Below are 20,042 nucleotides of genomic sequence, written 5' to 3' on the forward strand. Positions count from 1 at the left end.
CATAATTAGCTTTTGTTTTTACCTTTCCATAAGCAGAATATTTTTAACGTATTCAACTGGAGTTATTTTTACCTAATGATTTACACAATTCTTTTTAATAAGAGCAGTCATATGTCAGCCTACCACTATTACTGCAACTTATTTTCAGAGAAAACAAAAATTAAAAAGCCTACACAAAGGAAACACTGCATGAAGAAATAAAGGCAACTATGACCAAAAGTTTTGGACTTCTTTTTAAACGCTCAGGAAACTTTCAGAAAGATCCCATATCTCTCCTTGGGAATTTGAATATAACTCTAAATAATCTGGAAATCTAAAGAGAGTTAAAACATATATTGGGCATAAGAGGCAGCTCTCCATTACAGCAAATAACCCACACCCTCAAATCCTTCAAAAGACTTGCACCATATACTATGGGGTGTGAAAACACACACATGTGCAGAGTCTTCCTTGGCAAAAAAAATTCCCATTAATTTTTAGGCAGATGCCACTTAGAGGCTACTTGTTATGAAACTCAGATCCTAGCTAAGGTATGATGTATGAAAATATGTAAAATACTGCTTCATCTCTGTAGCAGTCCTCCAACAATGACAACGTGCCCAATTTGGAAACATTAGTCGAGGAGGAAACTCTTAAATGCTGAATACTTCAATTCCTCAATTCTGTTAAATTATGGAGCAGAAGAAAGACAGATCATAGACCTTGATATATCCAGAACAGAAAAGCCGCATTTAAGTTAAAGAAAACAATTTCTGCTGTTCATTCAGTTAACCCTCACCCTTCACTACTTTACTAGTAAAGTAACTTTTGAGCTCTGAGAAGGGAGACTTGTAAATAAACAAGTTCTTCCTTTAACCATTAATGGGCAGTTAAGAACATGGAGTGATAAAAAAAATGCGGAAACTAAAACTTCAAGCTCCTTAAAACATAATTTGAAAGCACAACTGTGACTCAGATTAATACAGAAAAATATCACCCTGCATTATGTCCAAGTACCATATAATTGCTTACCTAGTCTGGTATCTTACTATTCAAACAGCTGGTCTCCCTTTGTCAGAGGATTAGCTACACCACTTTCCCATCTTTCAGAGCACATGGTTAACTAACTTTTTACTAAATTGAATATAATGAGCAAGACAAATTTCATAGGAGAAAAAAACCAACCAAACAAACAGAAAGGTCAAACAGTTTTTCCATTAAAATCTGTTTTCCAGAAGTACTCACCAAGCTGAAATAACCATTCCATTCTTAATCTTCAAAATAAACCTCAGGACAGTAAGGCTTGAATTGTGGGAGGAGGAGATAAAAGCAAGGAAATCAGAACTTACTGCCCGTAGAATACACCATTCTACTGGATGCCTGCCTGTTATTGCAATTCAAGAACTTGAATTATTCAGTACAAAGAACCACTCAGCGCCAGCAGGTGAGGATGAACTTGAGTTCTCATTGACTGTTAAAGAGACCATGGAGCAACAACTTCTGGGGCCAGAGATACCAAGAATTACCAGTACTCTTAGGTGACAGGAAAGTATGTATTTCTAAGTGCAGAAATATAAATCCTTATCAGTCCTTTACACTAAGAGAGGTTATCTTTAAAGAAAGTTCTTCCACAATGTCTAAATCTCTGTGGAGACATTGTGCCCAGGGATACATCCCCATGGACCACTTAATTTACTTCTGTGACAGAGCTAAACTATCATATTTGACTGAAGAGCGCTGATTTAAGGTGTACCCAAGCAAAGCAGCTCTGGAACTCCTGTGCCTCATGGAACGTGTCAGAGTCTTCAGCCAGTCACGGTGACAGGCAGCTACAAGCCTCAGTGCATAACAGTAAGGAGTGACCTTGGTTGAAGTCTTGCAATCCGAGTGTGATGCTAGACAGAAGGTGAAACAGCAGTAGCTGAATTCCTCTTCATAAACCATCAGAATACAAAACGCAGGAGGAAGAAGTTGTCTTTCCATGGGTATTGCAAGGGAAAATTTTCCAGCCTCACGAGACAGGCAAGGAGCACACTCTCCGAATGTAGAGGTGGATCCCATAAAGGCCCTAATTATTATGCTTCCTATATTTACTTTTTCATCTTGCAAATCTTGTACTTTGCTTTTATTAATCTATTGCTACACAGAAGAAAAATGTGCGTGGGACAAATATTCTACCAATCTCATTAGACTTTTTCTAACCAAGGCAAGTTCCTGATTTCAATAGGGAGCAAAATCTAATAGTCTCTTCCAGTGTTAAGACTACTGTACCATCCTTTTACAGTACAAGCAATCAAACCATATATGCATTTCTTTTATCCTCCTCAGAGTTTATTTTGCATGTAATTTTATACAGTTTATATTTCACATCATACATTTATTCCTTCGCTTGGAAAAAGAGGTTTGACACAGACACTTGCCTTGCATTACGTTTTGAAATCTGGAACTGGTGCCAGTAAAAAAACAAACCACCCTATAAAACATATTAGATCAATACAATGTAAATAGAACATGTATTAGAAGTTGCTCGTTATTTCACTACAAGGAAAACAACCTGGAAAAAAAAAAGATAATCAGTTCCAGTTGTTAAAACAGTTCAGTGTATTTTCTTTAAAGTCTTAGTGTAACGGGAATGCTTTTATTAGCCCACTACCAAACAATGATCAAACCGGTGCAGAGGAAAATGAAGCATGATCCTAAACAGTATTATGGTACTCAACTGCAATATAAAATTCCGTCACACAGAACGCAGCGGACTGGGGATGTTCATAAAGTCCTTTGAGTGTGAACTCTCTCTGCACAAGACTGTTTTCCATCATGCTGCATTATTCCATCATATCCCGTATTTTGCTTTAGAAGTAAGCCACAAGTAAGCATTCCGAGAACTGTGAATAGATTTTCAGTGTTGGCACAACTATTCAGTAATTTACACAATGGTTCACGTAGCAAACTGGGTAAAATTATGACTTGGAAATGGTCACGGACATCTTCCTCTTTGGCTACTTTAAAAGTTAGAAAATTCAGATTTGTACAAAAGACATTCATTTCAGAACCAATTCAAATATGTTTTTAAATAAATGGAACAAAATAAAGCATGTCTTGTTAATTTGGTATTAATTTTCCAGAATACTCTGCAATACTTTTTCAAATATACAAAATCTTACTCTTTACAAAAAAGTTGTAGCTCATGAAAGAACTCACTTGAATAATCTTAGCAGCACTCCAATAATTAACTACCTTGATTTTATTGAAAAAACACCTTAGTTTGATCGCTGTATTTTGAGACTGCTTCTTCATGAGAAGCAATGTTTCAAAAGTTATAAAAGTGCAAGAACATCACCATGTTCCAAGCTGAAAGGCAGCTTCTGGAGATAATGAAATCAGTATTGCAAGGTCCTGACATTAGTGAAATAAATGCAATGGGAAGAATTACATCTTAAGTAGATCTTCCAGTGTGGTATTATTGCAGTAAGAACATAACACTCTTCTCACTGAACATTTTAGTCATCTAAATAAAACGGTTGTGTCATTTTTTTCAGCTGTAGCAAGTGAGATGTACAGACTAAGTGATTTGATTGGGAGCAAATAAGCAACACACGCAATAGCATCAGCAGGTCACCAGTCAATTGGCCTGCTCGTTTTGCCGTTCAGCATTTTTGTGCAATTTTAATTAATTAAAAAATGGCAAAGTACAATACTCTCAGAGGACCTTCTCATCCACTTGGATAAATGTTTCTAATTCCATGTTGGACTTCATTGAAGAAGAGGAGCCTCAAATTAGGTCCCACAAACCGTTAAGGCTGCCTTTTAGCCAAAACCTTCTGTTTTATTTAAGCAAACTACTTACTTTTAGTAAGAAGCATTACTATATAATAAACATTTGAATTCACTATCAAAAGAGAGGATTACAAGAAATAACAAACTTTGGAGCAGGATCACTCTTGTTATTCCTGACAAAATTATGTAAACAACAATTTAATTGAGAATACCTGCTGCTTTGCAATATCTTAAGTGTAATTTTGTACTACTAGAACTACAAAACCAATGTTTTCCTTTCTGCCTCTTTTGCAGAGTTTCGTCAAAAGAGGTTCTAGCAAGTCAAGAGCTCTGCAATTATACGTGAATATTAATCTTAAATTTTAAACACCTAATACTACTATATTCAGTTTCAGAAAGCTTCCTCAGAGCAAGTTTTGTTATACTTAGTACTAGTACAGCGTATCAGCACTTCTTTTATGACTTGCTTCTTCAGCGGTAGTTACAGAGAACTTCATTTTGGGATATCCGTATTCTGAAGCACAATAGCCACTCTGCTTGGAATGTACACCTAGTAAAAATATGACAAGAACAAGAACAGCTGAAAAAAACATCAACTTCACAGGATACCATTTCTAAATAGCAGCATGTGAAAACACACACGTGAAATATTTTAACTGTTAAAAATTTGTCATTTGTACAATGTTGTGGGTCATATTAATAAAATTTAAAGATTATTGACTGCTTAGTCCCCAGCACTTGAATTACACAAGGTAATCTAAAGTTCAAAAGCCAGCCTCATTGCAATCTCTCTTTTTTTTTTTTAAAAAAAATCTCACCTTGATATATTTTAAAGTGGCTACCAGTAGAGGGCCTCATATGACTTACAATGACCAATTTCAAAAACCTGACATCATCCAGGTCAACAGACCATACAATGACAAATAACAAAGTTTCACAACAGCATTTGAACACGCTTCTGCTGTGAATTAAAGTTGCCCCAAGGTCTATGATGTCATTTCATACAGGTAAATACCAGCAATGTGACACAGCATTCGCGTCACAGCAGAGTATTCGTCTCACTCTTAGCATCTATGGAGTTTCAGTGTCCGAGCAATAAAACTCAATCTTGAAACTAGACAGATGCAAAATTAGCCATTAAATTATTGCATTTTGCTTCACCCCTTTTTTCCTGATTACCGTGCAAAAACCCCAAATATATATAATCAAAAGACTTCCCATAGATCACAAAAGAACTTGTGGCAATATATTTTACACGACATCCCTTCCAAGCAGAGTAGAGTCACAATCTGAAAACGAGACCGATATGTACTACCTACCAATTACCTTGATATATGGTATTCCATGAATTGCCAAGCATATGAACGTGTTTGCTGAACAAGTCAATAAAAATGCAATTATAAAAGGTAACACAAGATTGAAGATTATTTGCTTCATTCTGACAACATCCTCTTTTGGATTATCCTCCATCCCTGTGGAATGTCTAATATTCTGCAATTTCAACTACATTATCTGCAAACTAGAGCCTGATGGCATGAAAGGCTTTCATAGTTTTCAAAACGGAATAAAGCAATAAAGCAAAAAGCTTTAGGAAAAGGAGAAAAATGAAAAGAACAGCTGATCTTCATTGAACCCGACGGAGCTATGTCCAATGCTTCTTGAAAGGCAGCGAATATAATGATTTCCCCTAAGGTTTCGGCGATAAATAGCTGCTACGAATCTGTGCAGGAGAGGAAATACTTAATGAAGTCAACTCGCTCAGAATGTATAGATGAAGGAGAGATTTTAAAATAGTGTATGAGAAATTCAGCGCTCTGGGTTTGTATGATGAAGCGAGAAGGAAGAAGGAACAAATACAAATAGTCTTTTTAAGAAAGAATGTCTAAAAAGTTACTTCAGTTAAGGGAACAAAAATTAACATTAATACAGGACACAGCAATTCTCAACTATATTCTAGTCAATAATATGTCAGATCCTAGGAGGAGTAAGTAAATTAGCCCAGTTCCTTTAAAGTCAATCTACATCAGCTGAGAATCTGGGAGCAGCGTGGAAGCATCCCACTCCTACCACCTCATTGCCAATCAGATTTTTTTAAGCTGGTTTTAAGCACAATTTCAGAACTTGTGCAAATGATTTTATTTAGACTGATGAGATGTATGTTTTCTGTTTGCCATGAAGAGATGCAACTGCCAGCTGATTACTTTAGTTGTGTTTTTTTTCCTTACCGCAGCAAATTAAACGTGTGGTTTAGTGTGTTTTGTATTGGCAGGCTTCTTGCTAAATCACAGAAAAGCTAAACATGGCATTATCTCCTAACCTTATAAATTTATTGCACTGGTCACTGTAACCACCTCTAAGGCTTAAATAAAACTGAAAGAAGTAACAAAACAATTAGGGCATGAAGAATGAATAAATATTAATTATTGATCAAATACAGTAGGAATTAAATATGAACAGTAATTATTTATTTCCACTGCTATACAATTTTCTTAAAAGGAAAAATACTACAAAAGTATTAGATAATTCTTGTTACAAATGTATTGGGATTATTTCACCTCACCGCCCCCCCAACAGTATTTCCAGAAATACTAGTGTATATGCTCTGTCTTTATTATTTGTCTAAATAGACAGAACACAGGAAGGGGAAGAAAAATGTGACCATTAAGGTTGGAAAGATTGCTTGTTTTTCCTGAGGTAAAGTAAAATCTGGAAGATTATCTGCCCAGGATCCCAGCAAGGTTTTCAGCCCTCTAGCTCAGATTTCTCACATCTGTTTCTTCCTCTTCTGACATCCCAAATCTCAGAACTTCCTCAGCTTTTCCACTCCATTGTTATTCCTTTTCCTTCAGCACCTCTCACCTGAGCTACCACTCTTGTAATAAGATATCCCCATTAATTTAAATTTATTTTCTCTATCCTTTTCCTGAGTGGACTGAGGTGTACTAAGTAGACTGTGGTCCAACCATATGCTAAGAAAACTCATGAATCCATTACTGACAGGATAAGTTGAAAGGCAAGCATCTTATTGTATGTTTGAGTCCAGACATTTTCAAATAAAAAAAAATATGGATAATCCTTAGCTAAAAGCTAATTAAATAGTAACATTAGGTATATTTTAATTGATGTCTTTCTGCTTTAGATTAAGAACTGTACTTACAGAGTTCTTACAGAATCTTACAGATACTTACAGAATCAGTGTTCTGATTCATATTAGAACACATACATACAGTACATAATATTATAGAAATTATTATTATAGAAATAAATGTGCAACAGCATATGACAAAAGGCTAATATCCTCAGACACTGGAACAACCATGCTCAGTTCTGTCTTCCTTAAATACTGAAAAAAATGGCAACCACAGTTCCTTTTTGCATTTCCTAGGTAAAGTACCATGGATTATTTTTTTTTCATCTCCTTTTTTGTCTTTAAATTATTTAGGTACAAATTATAATAAAGAATTTTAAAGATAACTCCAACACACTGAAATGCATTAATGAAGACATCTGTTCTAACGTATTATGATGTGTGTCTGTGATAAACTCCATTCTATTCACTTAGTATCCAGCATAACCCTGGTCTTTTCAGTCAGGCTGCTACTCAGCAAGTTGGTTTCTAAGCTTTACTGATGCATGGGATTCCCCTGCAGAATTTTTCTTCATTATTTTTTTTATGAAGTTTCTTTTGGCTAAACCCTCAAATTTATCAAGATCCATCTGGGTTGGACCTCTAATATTCAATTTATCAATTGAATGAATGATTCAATGAATTAATCAATTGAATGGTGACTCACCATTCCAGTCACTGTTGAAGACTCCAAACAGTATCAGCCCCAGCAGCATTTCCTTGCTAGGGCACTCTGCTTGATACCAGTCAGCAGCTGGACACCGAGCTTCTGATTACTAAAACTGCAGCAGCCCAGACAGTTTTTGACCCACCTAAATCTTACCAGACTGTATTTCCTCAGCTCCTAGGTAAGACTGCTGTAGGAGACAGCACAAAGTTTTACTGCATCGATTGTAGTAACCTCATGCACACAGCTAGTACCATTTCATCACAGAAAGCAATTGGGTTTATCATGCATGTTTTGCCTTTCTGATTGACCCATCTCATATAGCCCACTTGTTTAGATACAGATTCCACAAAGAGGTGGTCCCCTTCACCTCTCAAGGGACTGAGAGGAGAGTCTGACTCTCAGACTCTGACTACAGATCCCTCAGCCTGCCTTTTCACTTTTACTACAGCCTTCATTCAGTTGTCAGAGATTTCCCCTGACCGCCATGATTTTTCACAAATGATAGTCAGCAGCCTTGCAATCACACCACTGACACCATTCCAAACCTCTGGGTGTATCCCACCTTTAGGATGTCCCTAACCTATGGCTCTGCTACTGCTACTTTCTTTTCAATAGTATACTGGCACACAAAAGGGTCTGGGAGCAGGCTTTACTCTTGGAATCCGAGCTAAAAAAAGGCATCGAATACTCCTGTACTCTCCATAGTGTCCCATCACAAGTTTGACTCCTCCTTTTGTCAAGGGACTTGAACTTTTTCTTAAGCTGCTTTTTCTTTAGTATACCTGTAGAATCCCCTTCTTACTACTCTTCATTATCTCTATCTAGTTTTTTTTATATTTAGTACATGGCCTGCGACATATATATCCACCTACAGATAGATAAATACAGTAAAAGTATATAGAGATGTCCTGATTAAAGCCATCTTAGCAGACCTAGGTATTCATCAGCAAAAGACGTCAGAGATATGTCATTTCTGATGTTTTTCTGTGCCCTAGGAGGGTCTCAGAAGTTTATTCTTGTCTTCTCTTTTCCTTCCATATACTGTCGCTGAATTATATAGTTCTAATTACCACCTTCAGTTCTGTTGGTCTCTGCTCTTCTAACCTGCTTCTTTCTGATCACAAGGTTTATCACATTCATGTCTTCTTCACCATTTCACGAAACTCACTTGATGAACATAGGCAGAACTGAAAACTCAAAAGTACAGAATACTAAAAAGAATACATTCAAATCTAACCGTCTTGACTATCAGTCAATCAAATCATCCCCTGAATCTGCCTTCTGTTTCAAGCTTTCTGGGTTCACCTTAGAGGCCCCCCCCAGCTCTTTCCTCCCCAAAAGGCTCATCCACATTGGAAATGGCCTCATGAGGCCCAAACTCCCTCCTGAAAGCCACATCAGCTATGAGGTCAGACCAGGTTACTCGGGGCTTTAGATAACTCAATGAATTGGCCCGCTGCTTTCTACATCAACTCCTTACTTATTGCCTCGTGTCCTCTAAGGTGTCACACGAACTCTGCTATTTTAGGAAACTGAAGACATCTAAAGTCACACAGAGGAATACTCATGAGGCCTTTTCTGACAGGGGAGTGGAATATGGGGAAGGGAGAACATCAGATCTGTTTGGGACAGAGTTAGGGTCACTCAGCTGTGAATAAGAGTTTTTTGGCAAAGTTAACACTCAAACATTTAGTCATCAAACTATCACTGAAAGTCTTTTTATTCTCAATGGAGTATTCAGCAGGAATAAAGTGGAATAATTGTCGTTGACTTCACAGGCAGATGTGCTAACAGAGCGGATGATGGAAGATAGGAATGTTGTTTACAAGTCAAATACATATAAAATTGTTTTGTTATCAACTCTGACCTTTCTATACTGCTTGTCCATTTAAACTATGAGGCAGTACACTGTCTGAAAATAGGCAAATTCCACACAGATCAAGGCTTCTGGCACTAAAATAGTACAGCTACTCTAATAGAGGAAAAAACCTCCACTTACTACAATCAACTTATTTTCCACCAACATACACGGCATTTTACCAAGTTCATAGTCCATTCACATAGGCTTTCTCACAAATAGGGAAGAACAACTGGTACTACTACTAATTGCCAGGAACATACATGATGCTTTTCAGCCATACAAATGCTCGCTCCTTATACTTTTTTTCCCGTAAATATCCAGGTAATTTCAAGAAATGAGAGATCAGACAAGCTAAGAAGAATACAGGAATAACCAAATACATGAAGCAGTTGTGAACAACAGCAGTTATAAGCAGGAAACTTGCCTTGCATATTTTGGGAGAGGACTACAATCCACAGCAATCTCCAAATGTATCAAAAACCCCACAAGCAAGAAGTTCTGCACATGACAACTGCTACTTTCAGATCTGTCAGACTAGATTCAGTACCAGGTGCAAGCACAACTGAAATTGGCTGGAACTGCAATGAACTACTCTTCATCCCACTTTCAGGGCTGGAAAGCACCAAGCCCTAAAAAATAATTTCAAGGTCATTTTGCAACAGATGGGAGAATTACTGGAACTCAGTAGCTAGATCAGGCATTGCAGAAAAATATTTCATAGTGTATATTGCAGCTGGTACGTGCAGAAGGCAATGTCACAAGAGACTGTGCCAACATTTTCCCAAACTTTTAATTAAAATGAGGGCTTCAGACAATCTCATGTCTCTGTATCACTACTAATTGTCAGACACTGACACTATTCTGAGAATATAATTAACCATCAATGAATAAGATACATGATAGCTTTTGCTTTCTGACTATAATTTGTTATACAAAGCCTCAGACGTTTCAGATTTCATTTTGCTAGATATTGCATATGACAAAGAAGGTATGCTTAAAATAATGTGAAGTTCTGCCTTCCAATTTGTTTTTCAATTTGCAGCTCTACAGCATGAATATGCAGAAAATAATTTCTCAGACTGTCCTGCTTCATTTGTGCAAGAGAGGTCCCTATACCGCACAGGCTGTATCTCAAAATTTCTTCTCTATTTCTGCACTCTTGCTTCAGGTTAAGAAAGAGAACTTGAAAAAGACAACAAAAATCCCTGGCAAACACAAACAAGTAGACTAAAACATAAGATATGATGAAAGAAAACGACTAATGGAATAACTTTAGAATCACTACACTTGATTGTGGGTTTTGTTTGTTTTAGGAAGTCAAACGATCAATGAATATGAGCAAGTAAATTTATATGCCTTAATCATCGAGAGGTAAAAATAAAAGACCTTGCTTGTATTAAAGTCTTACTGATTCCCTTAGTTAAAACACTTAATTTTCTAACTACCAACATTCTTTCTATCTGTGCACATCAGGGGAGAAAACAGTTAAAGACTACATCAGTGCCTTAAAATTCAATACATAAATCCTTAGAATTATCATGAAAGTAATTCAAATGAGTATTTTCAAAGCTAAGGTCACTAAAAGCTTTTAGACCATTTCAGTCTATGTGAATATTTTAATTTGTCAATAGACCCAAGGAAGCAGGAAGTTGCACTTTAACACTCAATAGTATACATTAAGGTCAAGGTTAAAAACCCAACCCAGCAATAAGGATATTCTTAACATAAAATATATAATTTCAGTTTCATTTAATGTGAAAAGATTATATCAGTGGAGGCCAAAAATAGAGAATCGGAAAAAAACAGTACTGAGGGCAGGGGGAAAGGAGCATTTCGACTTCTATTTATTTTTTAACTAATTGGAAAGAACTACAGAAAGACTAAATCTATAAAAGCTGAAATATGTTAAACAATTATATTTATCAATAAACTGCACATTACTTTGCCAATGACACAACATACTCTGCAATATTCCATTTAGCCTGCTTATTACTCGGTTCTGCTGGTGCACGAAGTATCAAAGTAAAAACACCACTGTTTTGATATAAATCCTAATTATTGGTGTGGTGCAAAAATATTAGTTACTAGGACATACATTGATACCTAGTTACATTTTACAGCAAAATTCAGTCAAGTCAGATGCCTTAGAAAAGACTGACAAAACATTCTGAATGAGGAGTTATTAAAAATGGTTTTTCTTCTTCCCACCCCAAATCTAACTTTTACCTCCAACTACAACCACCAAGTAACCAACAAATGACTTTGTACATAAAAGGGCACTAGGATCTGACAGGAGTTGAAATGTGTGTGCAGCACTTAATTTACATGTTGCAAAGAGATGATAAGACATAAGCAAAATTAAAAGTTTATAGAAGCATTGAAGAAGCCCACAACTTTTATAAAATGTACCTCAAAAAAGATTATTAGGAGAATACTACAGCAGAGACGTAAATAGAAATAAAACTGTGGTAAAAGGAGTCTATTTGTACAATGACAAAGTGGTTAACAACTGGTTATTAGAAAGGTTGATTATGTGGAAAGTTATGTACATTTCATATATTTGTTAACAATCCAGAACAGAGCAAGCAGTGAAATGGAAATATTAGATTATAATCATTATTTAAATCAGTCATATTACAAAGGACAGGGGGTTTTGTGCATTTTTCTAGAGTTTTCTAGGTGTGTCTGATGATTTTGAAATCTGGCCCTCTGCAGAAGTACTAAATAAGCCTGAACCATCATCTGTTCATCAAGAAAATTTTACAGTGAAATGCCTAGCACTGCTTACAAAGCTTCCTCTTCATCCAAGGTTCTTTGCTCCAGGAATTTCATATCTCCCTTCTTCTCATTTTGCAATGTCACTTTGAATATTTCTTTTATTAGGTGATGTTTCTAGAATGGATCATGTCACATCTAATCTTCTATTTTTGTAACACATTTGTGAGCTATTTAAGCTTGACTTGAACAGCATAATCATTGCATGTGATTTCAGTTTGTCATAGCCCATTGGGCATGTTCTGCTGACAATGTTTGCTTACACACCTGGAGGGACGTACATCTGTCATTAAAAAAATATTTCTTTGAAGTTTATGGTGGAGGAGGAAATGAAATTTTTTGAAACAAGAAACTTAAGTCTTGTGCATTATGGAAAGAGAATAAGATAATTCACAAACAACAGGAAAAGAACCTTTATGAGTTTATTGGGGAGGCATCGTATGTTTTTTTGTAAAGAAATACGAAGGGAAGACTTCTACTCTGATTTTAGAAACTTCAACTAAGACTAAAGCAACTCCCAAGGATAACTGATTACCCAAGAACTGGGATGTAAACTGCTATTTAAAATAAAACACCGTTGTTTTATTGTAAAATGGCAGATGAGGTATTTACTGTAACTTTTGTTCTTTCTTACTTGGAGTTAGGTTTTCCAGATTTTTTTCCCCCAATTAGTTTTACTTGGTGTCCTTTTACTAGCATTTTACCTCTATGTGGTGCTTGTGGCATCTTCTGGGGTGTTGGCTGAAGGTGGTCTGTGAATTGGATTGCTGAAGGACATAAAAGAAAGTTAACGTGACCCACACTGATGGGTTTCTTTCTGACCCCGAAGTGCCACTGCCATGCCACAGTTTATGCTGAAGTAGTGCACTTGCTGCTTTGCTTGTCACATGCCTTATCTTCCACATGCTCCTAGCAAATTGCATCTTCACACTTTGTGGCATTTTTTTCTGTCTTTGAATGACTCGCAGTCACCATCTAAGAGTCTAAATGTGAAATATACATTCCGAATTACAGTTAATTGGCTTGCAAAAGTTAAGTTAGTGGTAGACAATTAAGTTGCTCTCCAATCACCAGAGCAAGGTATTCAAATTGGATACACGAAGCAAGAATTCTGGAAGCATTAATTTGCTACATAACCTTCAGGAATGAAATCTTAGAGCCTTAGTTTCTTTGTGTGCAAATGAGCATAGGTACTTACCCACACTACAAAGGCATTGTCACATACAGATACTTTTAAAAAAAACCCAATACGTTCCCAAGATCCTTTACACCAAACACGATGAAAGCGCAAGAATTCTCTCATGTAATGAAACTATTTTAAAACAAGCAAACGAGATAAATGCCTATACCCTGAATACAATGAAATACGGTGAATGTGAGTAAGAGAGAGAGATAGACATATTAAAAGTGACAATAATTCTCAGGAGTTTAGATCTCATGAGAGACGTTAAGATGTGACACTAGAAATTGATGTCTCTGTTCTGTCACGGAAGAGGCACGGCCCACACAAATCAGTGCAGATACTCCATTTTCATAGCCTGTTAAGATTACAAGTGTAACTTATTTACAGGCATTTATGTGGATAAATAAAGCTATGCAGAGACATACACACCCCTTCACACATGTATATGTTTCAGATCTGAAAATCTAGTCAGCAATATAAGCATTCCCAGAACTCTTTCTGTGAACTCTGCTTAATTTGTGACCTTTTTGAAACTTATTCTGTTGTGCTTGTGAACGTATACATATGTAAATACATATATAAAGAATGGGAAATATGTGTATATATGTATACATATACAAAGAATGGGAAGAATGACATTTTAAAATTGTTAATTCTGGCAAGCGATTACGATCACCATCTCAGCTAACAGAAATTGCATACAAGGATATCCTTCCCACTTCATCTGAAGTGATTTGTGGGAAAGTATTTATCCATTATTCACACAACTTTAGGACTGGAAATTCTTAAAATTCTTGATGTGAACAGAGAAGGTCTGTTCCACGTTGCGAAGTTTTTCTGTAAACTGAGGAGGAGAAAGCCAGTTGGCAAACACGACTTGCTCTAATTCGTGTTTGTGGAGTTAAGCAAGTGATTTTAAGCAACACAAGATTCAGTTTCTACAGAACCTTACATCACAAAGCAAGCATCAAGATGGAGTTTCTCAAACATGCAAAAGAGGCAAATGATGATATTAAACATGAAAATTCAAAAGCACATTAGAAGGTTTTCATGCAAGTTGGCAAGGAATGGTGTGTGCCAGACACTGCAAGAGTGCATGCAAATTTAAATGTAATGTCAAAAGAGGAAAACCAGTTAAGATTATAGGTCATAATCAAATCATAACATTGTCACGTCTACTGTATTCATACAAAAGCTAATTTCAGAAAATAAATTAACCTCACCTCCAAAATACGCCTAGAATAGACTCCATATAACTTTTGAAATTTTTTGACAAATAAGAATACAAAAAATCTTACTTACCATAAGTGAATTAGGTCGATAATTGTGAGGATATTCTTCAGAGAAGTACTCTGTACTATGGTCCAGCCTTTGATGCCCTCCATATTCTGCAGCATCAGAATCCAGAAGGATTTTATACTTAAAAAAAGACTATTAAGGAACTATGCCAAGTTACTCTGAAATGGGAAATAAATCAAAGCAAAAAAACCTAGAACTGCTGCAACACAATTCATGCTAATATATTCAATATAAAGCAAAAATAATAAGAAGAATTTAAGAAAATGTAAGAGTGGAATAATATACAGAACATATAGAAGCTGTATGACATTTTGTCTTGAAAATTTCATCTTAGCATAGTGACTCCTAAAAAAGAAAGTACCTTCCCGTCTCTTCTGGAATCTTCCATGAATAAGTTTATAGTATTACAGTAGATATGCACAGCACTTTATGTAATAAACTAGATTAAAAGTGTACCGATAAATAAAAATGAGTGGATTTGAATTACATTTAAGAAGTTACATACTTGTGACCGTCAAAATCAATCGGTGTTTAGCAATATTTTACAGTCTGTCAGAATCTGATCAAGTGTTAATGAGAAAAGCATACAGTTTTACAGAAGAAAACCCCACAACTCCTTTGAGAATTTTTCAGAGAAGAGTTTGAATTGTTGTAGCACAGAGGAACAAAAGAAAGCTTATATTTAATAGAAGACCTTTTAAGAGACCAACATTCAGATTGCAGTTGTTAAAATGAGGTAAGTTATTTAACAAAGCTTAACAATGAGTTGGAATACCTCTACAGATACCTAAAGGATTCAAACAGATTTAGTAAAAAAGACAAAATAATGTTGAAAGAAAAGAATCACTAAAATCACAAAATAAATAGAGAAATAAAGAGCTAACACATGTTCAAAAGTCGATGTCTTCTTATTTGGGACAACAAATAGAATGTTTTAATTTTATGATTATTTCAGTACATTTGAATTTCTTGTTTGGACATAATTAAAACATCCTTTTCCCTCCTGAAGTTACAACAGAAAGCCTCAGTCTCCACTCCCCACCAGCCAAAACATACAGAGAGGGAAATAACAGTGCTGTATAATCCACCATCTGCTTCCTTAATTTTAAGCCATGGAAGATCTTATTTTGCCAGAGCTTGTATTTAATAGATTTGGGGAAGACTGAAGCAACACTCAAGTCAGTAGTTCTCAAATTGCTCTTGTACTTCTGTGTTTGCTCAACCTTTTCAGAATAGACCTGCTCAAAAATCTCAGGATTTTGATATTAACTGTTTTGATTTAAGTCTTATTTAACTCTTTTTACACTGCTCTCTTTCTATCAGATGAATTTAGGATGTTTCCCAACTGCCAGTCTTACTGATTTAAATCTCTGGCCACAAAAAAGACTGAAGCATGACATAACACAAGAAGTTGCCTAAACTAAGAGTTTACTCTGAGATATTTCAGTTTAGAAGATTGCACAGGTTTTGCTGACAGAAGGCAAAGAAGAAAAATAGAGGCACATTAGGAAAAAGAGAAAAGCTGTCAATTAGCTACCAAATCACTAATGTTAAGAAATCCCTTCTTAAGTATGCACAAGTATGTGCAGCAAAATGAGAGAAAGGCCCAGAACTGCCAAGTTAGTTGTTGATTTCTAGAGGGCAGGTGCCCAAAAGGAGAAACAACAGATCACCACATTTGCTGGCAAAATCTTTTTTTTTTTTTAAAAATAGCAAACACAAAAAGGAAAGTTTTTTTTTTAGAAGTTAGGAAAATTATACTTTGCCAGCTTTAGTCATCAATGCCTTATATGTGCATACCTCCCTTACCCTTTATTTTATAAACGCATTCAAATTACCATTTGTTTGTTGTCATGTACTACATACAAAAATACAAACTAGAAATTCTAGTTACTCTCTCCAGTGCCCTTTTAAACCCAGCATCAGCAATGGCTGTTACTATTCCACTGTATATTTTATTAACATGGCAGGAGAACGTCTCCCTCAAGCATTTCACTCTTTGCTTCTGTGATCTACACTATACATTAAATTTAATAATTTACCAATGTTGCCGAAAGACCTGACATCTCTAATGATTCCTTTAAAACTATTTACAGCAAATGCAATTGTTATGGCTATGCTAATTTTAAAACAATTTATCCCGTTTCCTTAATCCAGGCTATAAAAGTATGTCTAGAAGTGCTCTCTAGCAAAACAGTTAATATTCGCTGCCTCTCCACACCTTGCAACATAGCATATTTGGCATAAATACTGTTAACTAGGTCCTGAATAATTGGGTCAAAAAGACTTTTAAGATCTTCACAAATTAGATACTTCTCAGGGAAAAATAACTAGTTTGGTAAACATGCCCATTTGCCTTCCAACTTAAACCTCACAGAAGAGCCGCTTTTCACATTTCAGAGTTTTATGAGCATCTAGGTTTTTGAAGACTACTTTCATGAAAACATTAAACAGTTGTGCATTTTAATTAAGCACATAATAGAAATATTTTCTTTTGCAGCAGGGTCTCTTGTTTCAGCAACAGAGTGCTAGAAATACTCACCCGTACTCTGATTGAAAAAAAGCGTGATTTCTGTTCAGTTTGATGTGCTGACTGAATTTCCTAACCACTACAGCAGAGGAGAGTAGCAAAAGCAATGAACTCTTGCATAGATAGAGCTGGAAATGGAAAGGTTGTCATTATCTACCACACTAATTACTGAATTACTATGCTTTTATGATGTTTTGAAATACATATTTTAAACACAATTTTTTTATTTAATCTTATGCATGTTTAATGACACACAAAACACCACTAAGTAAATGCAAATCATAAAATAGGATAATTTGTATTTTGTTCCTCAACCCTTACTATTGACTAAAGAATCCAAGTGCTATATGTGGGGGTGATGGTCCAACATAATTAAAAGCTTTGCGGAAGAGCAGATAAGAATTTCGACTGACCAGTTGCAAAACAATGTAAGGCTTACTGAGTATTTATACAGAAACTACTCTTTTCTGTATGGTCTGGTTTGACTTGCATAAACACCTACCACAAACCAAATACATTCAAATAATACTAAGTACATAGGGCTTTCATATATAATACAGAAGGCCCAATTACACAGATTACCTCCGTGACAACTTACTCATCAGGTTAGAAAGTCTGGACATAAGCGACCAAGACTGGGCATGTAGGAAGGGTAGCCAAACACATACAGAAAGACTGTAGGTGATCCTGACGGTTTCATCTTCATCTTTTCATAATCTGTTTTAAAACATCAGGATTAGGAGCAATTATAGTTTTGATTTTACCCTACAATGAAATTGTTAAGCATCCCTACTTCTGGTTCTCTGGTGCTTTCCAGGCATGCCCCTAGGGCATGGGTGTGTATGTAAATATTTATTTTCTTTTTATCTCATATGTAAACCAGCTCTCATTTTTTCACTGCACTTCTCTATATATAAAAAAAGAATGCCTAATAAAGATTTCATTTTTATCCCTTCCTACCATTTCTTGGTTCTGGCAACACAGATGGGAGAAAGATAAAAGTACAGAACCAAAAAGGATCAAAAATTGTGCTGAAACACTTAATTTTTGTCTCAGAAAGTGAATTTAGGCTAGGAAGAAGCATATGAACAACAGAAAACACGGGAACACTTTGAAAAGCTTCTGATCCTGTAAGGAGTCTTGGGATCAGCTGGCTGTCCTGAACCAGTTGTAGTGGTAATGATAGGAACACTGGCATGATCCCATGCATAACCCAGCTGCAAGTCTTAACCATATGAGAAGACTAAATTTACTCATTCTCACTACATCTACATGGATTAAAAGATTTATTCACAAAAGTAACAGCTAAGGTACCCCTAGATGCTTTGTTTAGGGTGTCCAGAGAAAGCTTTGGGTGTTTTGGGTTTATATAAATGAAACAACTTTCCCATAAAGCCTTTTTCAGTGATTCCTAAGGGAAATCCTTTACAGAAGTAGCTACAGTATATATGCTGTCATAGCTGCACACAGCATACAAAGGACTGGGATCATAGGGATGGGAAAAAACAATGACACAGTCTGGAAGGAACCTCTGGAAGTCAGCTGCAGGGTCAGACCAGATTGCTCAGGGCTTTATCCAGTAAGCTTCTGAAAACGTCCAAAGACAGAGACTGTCCACCCTCTCTGGGTAACCTGTTGCAATACTTGCTTGACATCGGCACTATGGGCAAGTTTTTCTTAGGAAAGGCATGATCTCTGCTATTAGGCCTGCAGCTAGGAAAGCAGTACCAAGATTGCAATAATCCCCATCCCCAGCGAATACTCCAGTTCATATTTTAGATTGGATTTACCGGCACCATGATCAATGTTTTCCCAACAGCAAAAGGTTATGTGGTAGAGAATGCTATTCATTGCCTGTTTTCCAAAAGTATGTATAAAAGCTGTTGGAAAGAGTGCCCAGATAGAGAAGTCACCAGGATGACAATGAAGATAACACATAACTTTCACGTACAAAGGCATTAGCTGGTTTGAGAAGTCAAAGGCAACAGTAATGAGCCAGGGCCAAAGGAATATATTCGCCCTACAGAAAGTAAGAACAGATAAGCTGTCCTGGAAACAATTTTCATTGCCAAAATACTACCTGTAAAATAAAAGAAGATATTTTGGCAATAAGTGAAGACAAGAAACAAACCAAGAAAAACAGAAGCTGGGCACACCAACAGCTGTAGAAGTGACAATTGTTATTCTCAAGATGGATCAAAAGAAAGGGAAAGGATACGAAAAGACCTGCAATTTCTCAAAGAAATTGATTTTGTAAAAAAAAAAAAAAACAAGCTATGGGCATAAACATAATTTATGAATTATTAATATGCACACAGAACAAGAAATGTAGCCACAGATCAATAGGGCTAATTAATGAACTTTTCATTCACCTCATATCCTAGAAAGAAGCCTAAAGAAAGTGGAAACTAGATTTTCAAGCTAAGCGCAAAAGAATACAAAGCCAGTAATACAGAAGCTAAAGGGACACAGTATATGCTAGTAAGACACATTAAGGAAAACATGAACTCAGTCATCAAACACACTGTAAACACAGAGAAGATGAAGGAGAGTACAGCTGCAAGGAGGACTGTAAAGAGCCTGAAGTGGTTAGCGCCCCCCCCCTTTTTTTTTTAATAATTCTTGAATTGCACTGAAGAAACTAGCATAATTAATTTAAAGATGAAGGGTACCTCTGTTCCTCCTCTCCACACACTCTTAATTCTAGAAAATACTAAAGGGTCAACCTACTATTGAGTAAAAGCATATTAGAGGGTATTTAGATGAATTTTCTAATTAAATTAAACACCTCATCCTGATGAACTTCAGCTCAGGATATTTAAAAGATAGTTGAAGCCATTT

At 36.0% G+C, this 20,042-nt stretch overlaps 1 protein-coding gene across 5 annotated transcripts in view; it reads right to left on the bottom strand.

Annotated features, from left to right (window-relative positions):
* Window positions 1-2,284: 2,284 nt before the first annotated feature.
* The window catches only part of GBE1 (1,4-alpha-glucan branching enzyme 1), a 387,946-nt gene continuing 370,188 nt past the window's right edge, over window positions 2,285-20,042 (bottom strand). For 4 of the 5 annotated variants that reach the window (XM_063347805.1, XM_063347765.1, XM_063347794.1 and 1 more), the window contains 3 exons: window positions 14,675-14,792; window positions 12,894-12,956; window positions 2,285-4,306 (listed from right to left, as the gene is read on the bottom strand). In XM_063347805.1, coding sequence (XP_063203875.1) covers window positions 4,250-4,306; window positions 12,894-12,956; window positions 14,675-14,792 — 238 coding nt within the window. In that variant the 3' untranslated portion in view covers window positions 2,285-4,249. The remainder of the gene's footprint in view (window positions 4,307-12,893; window positions 12,957-14,674; window positions 14,793-20,042) is intronic. The other variant, XM_063347776.1, reaches the window with a different exon arrangement.

This window comes from Chroicocephalus ridibundus, chromosome 1 (genome assembly GCF_963924245.1).
Source record: "Chroicocephalus ridibundus chromosome 1, bChrRid1.1, whole genome shotgun sequence".
NCBI lineage: Eukaryota > Metazoa > Chordata > Aves > Charadriiformes > Laridae > Chroicocephalus > Chroicocephalus ridibundus.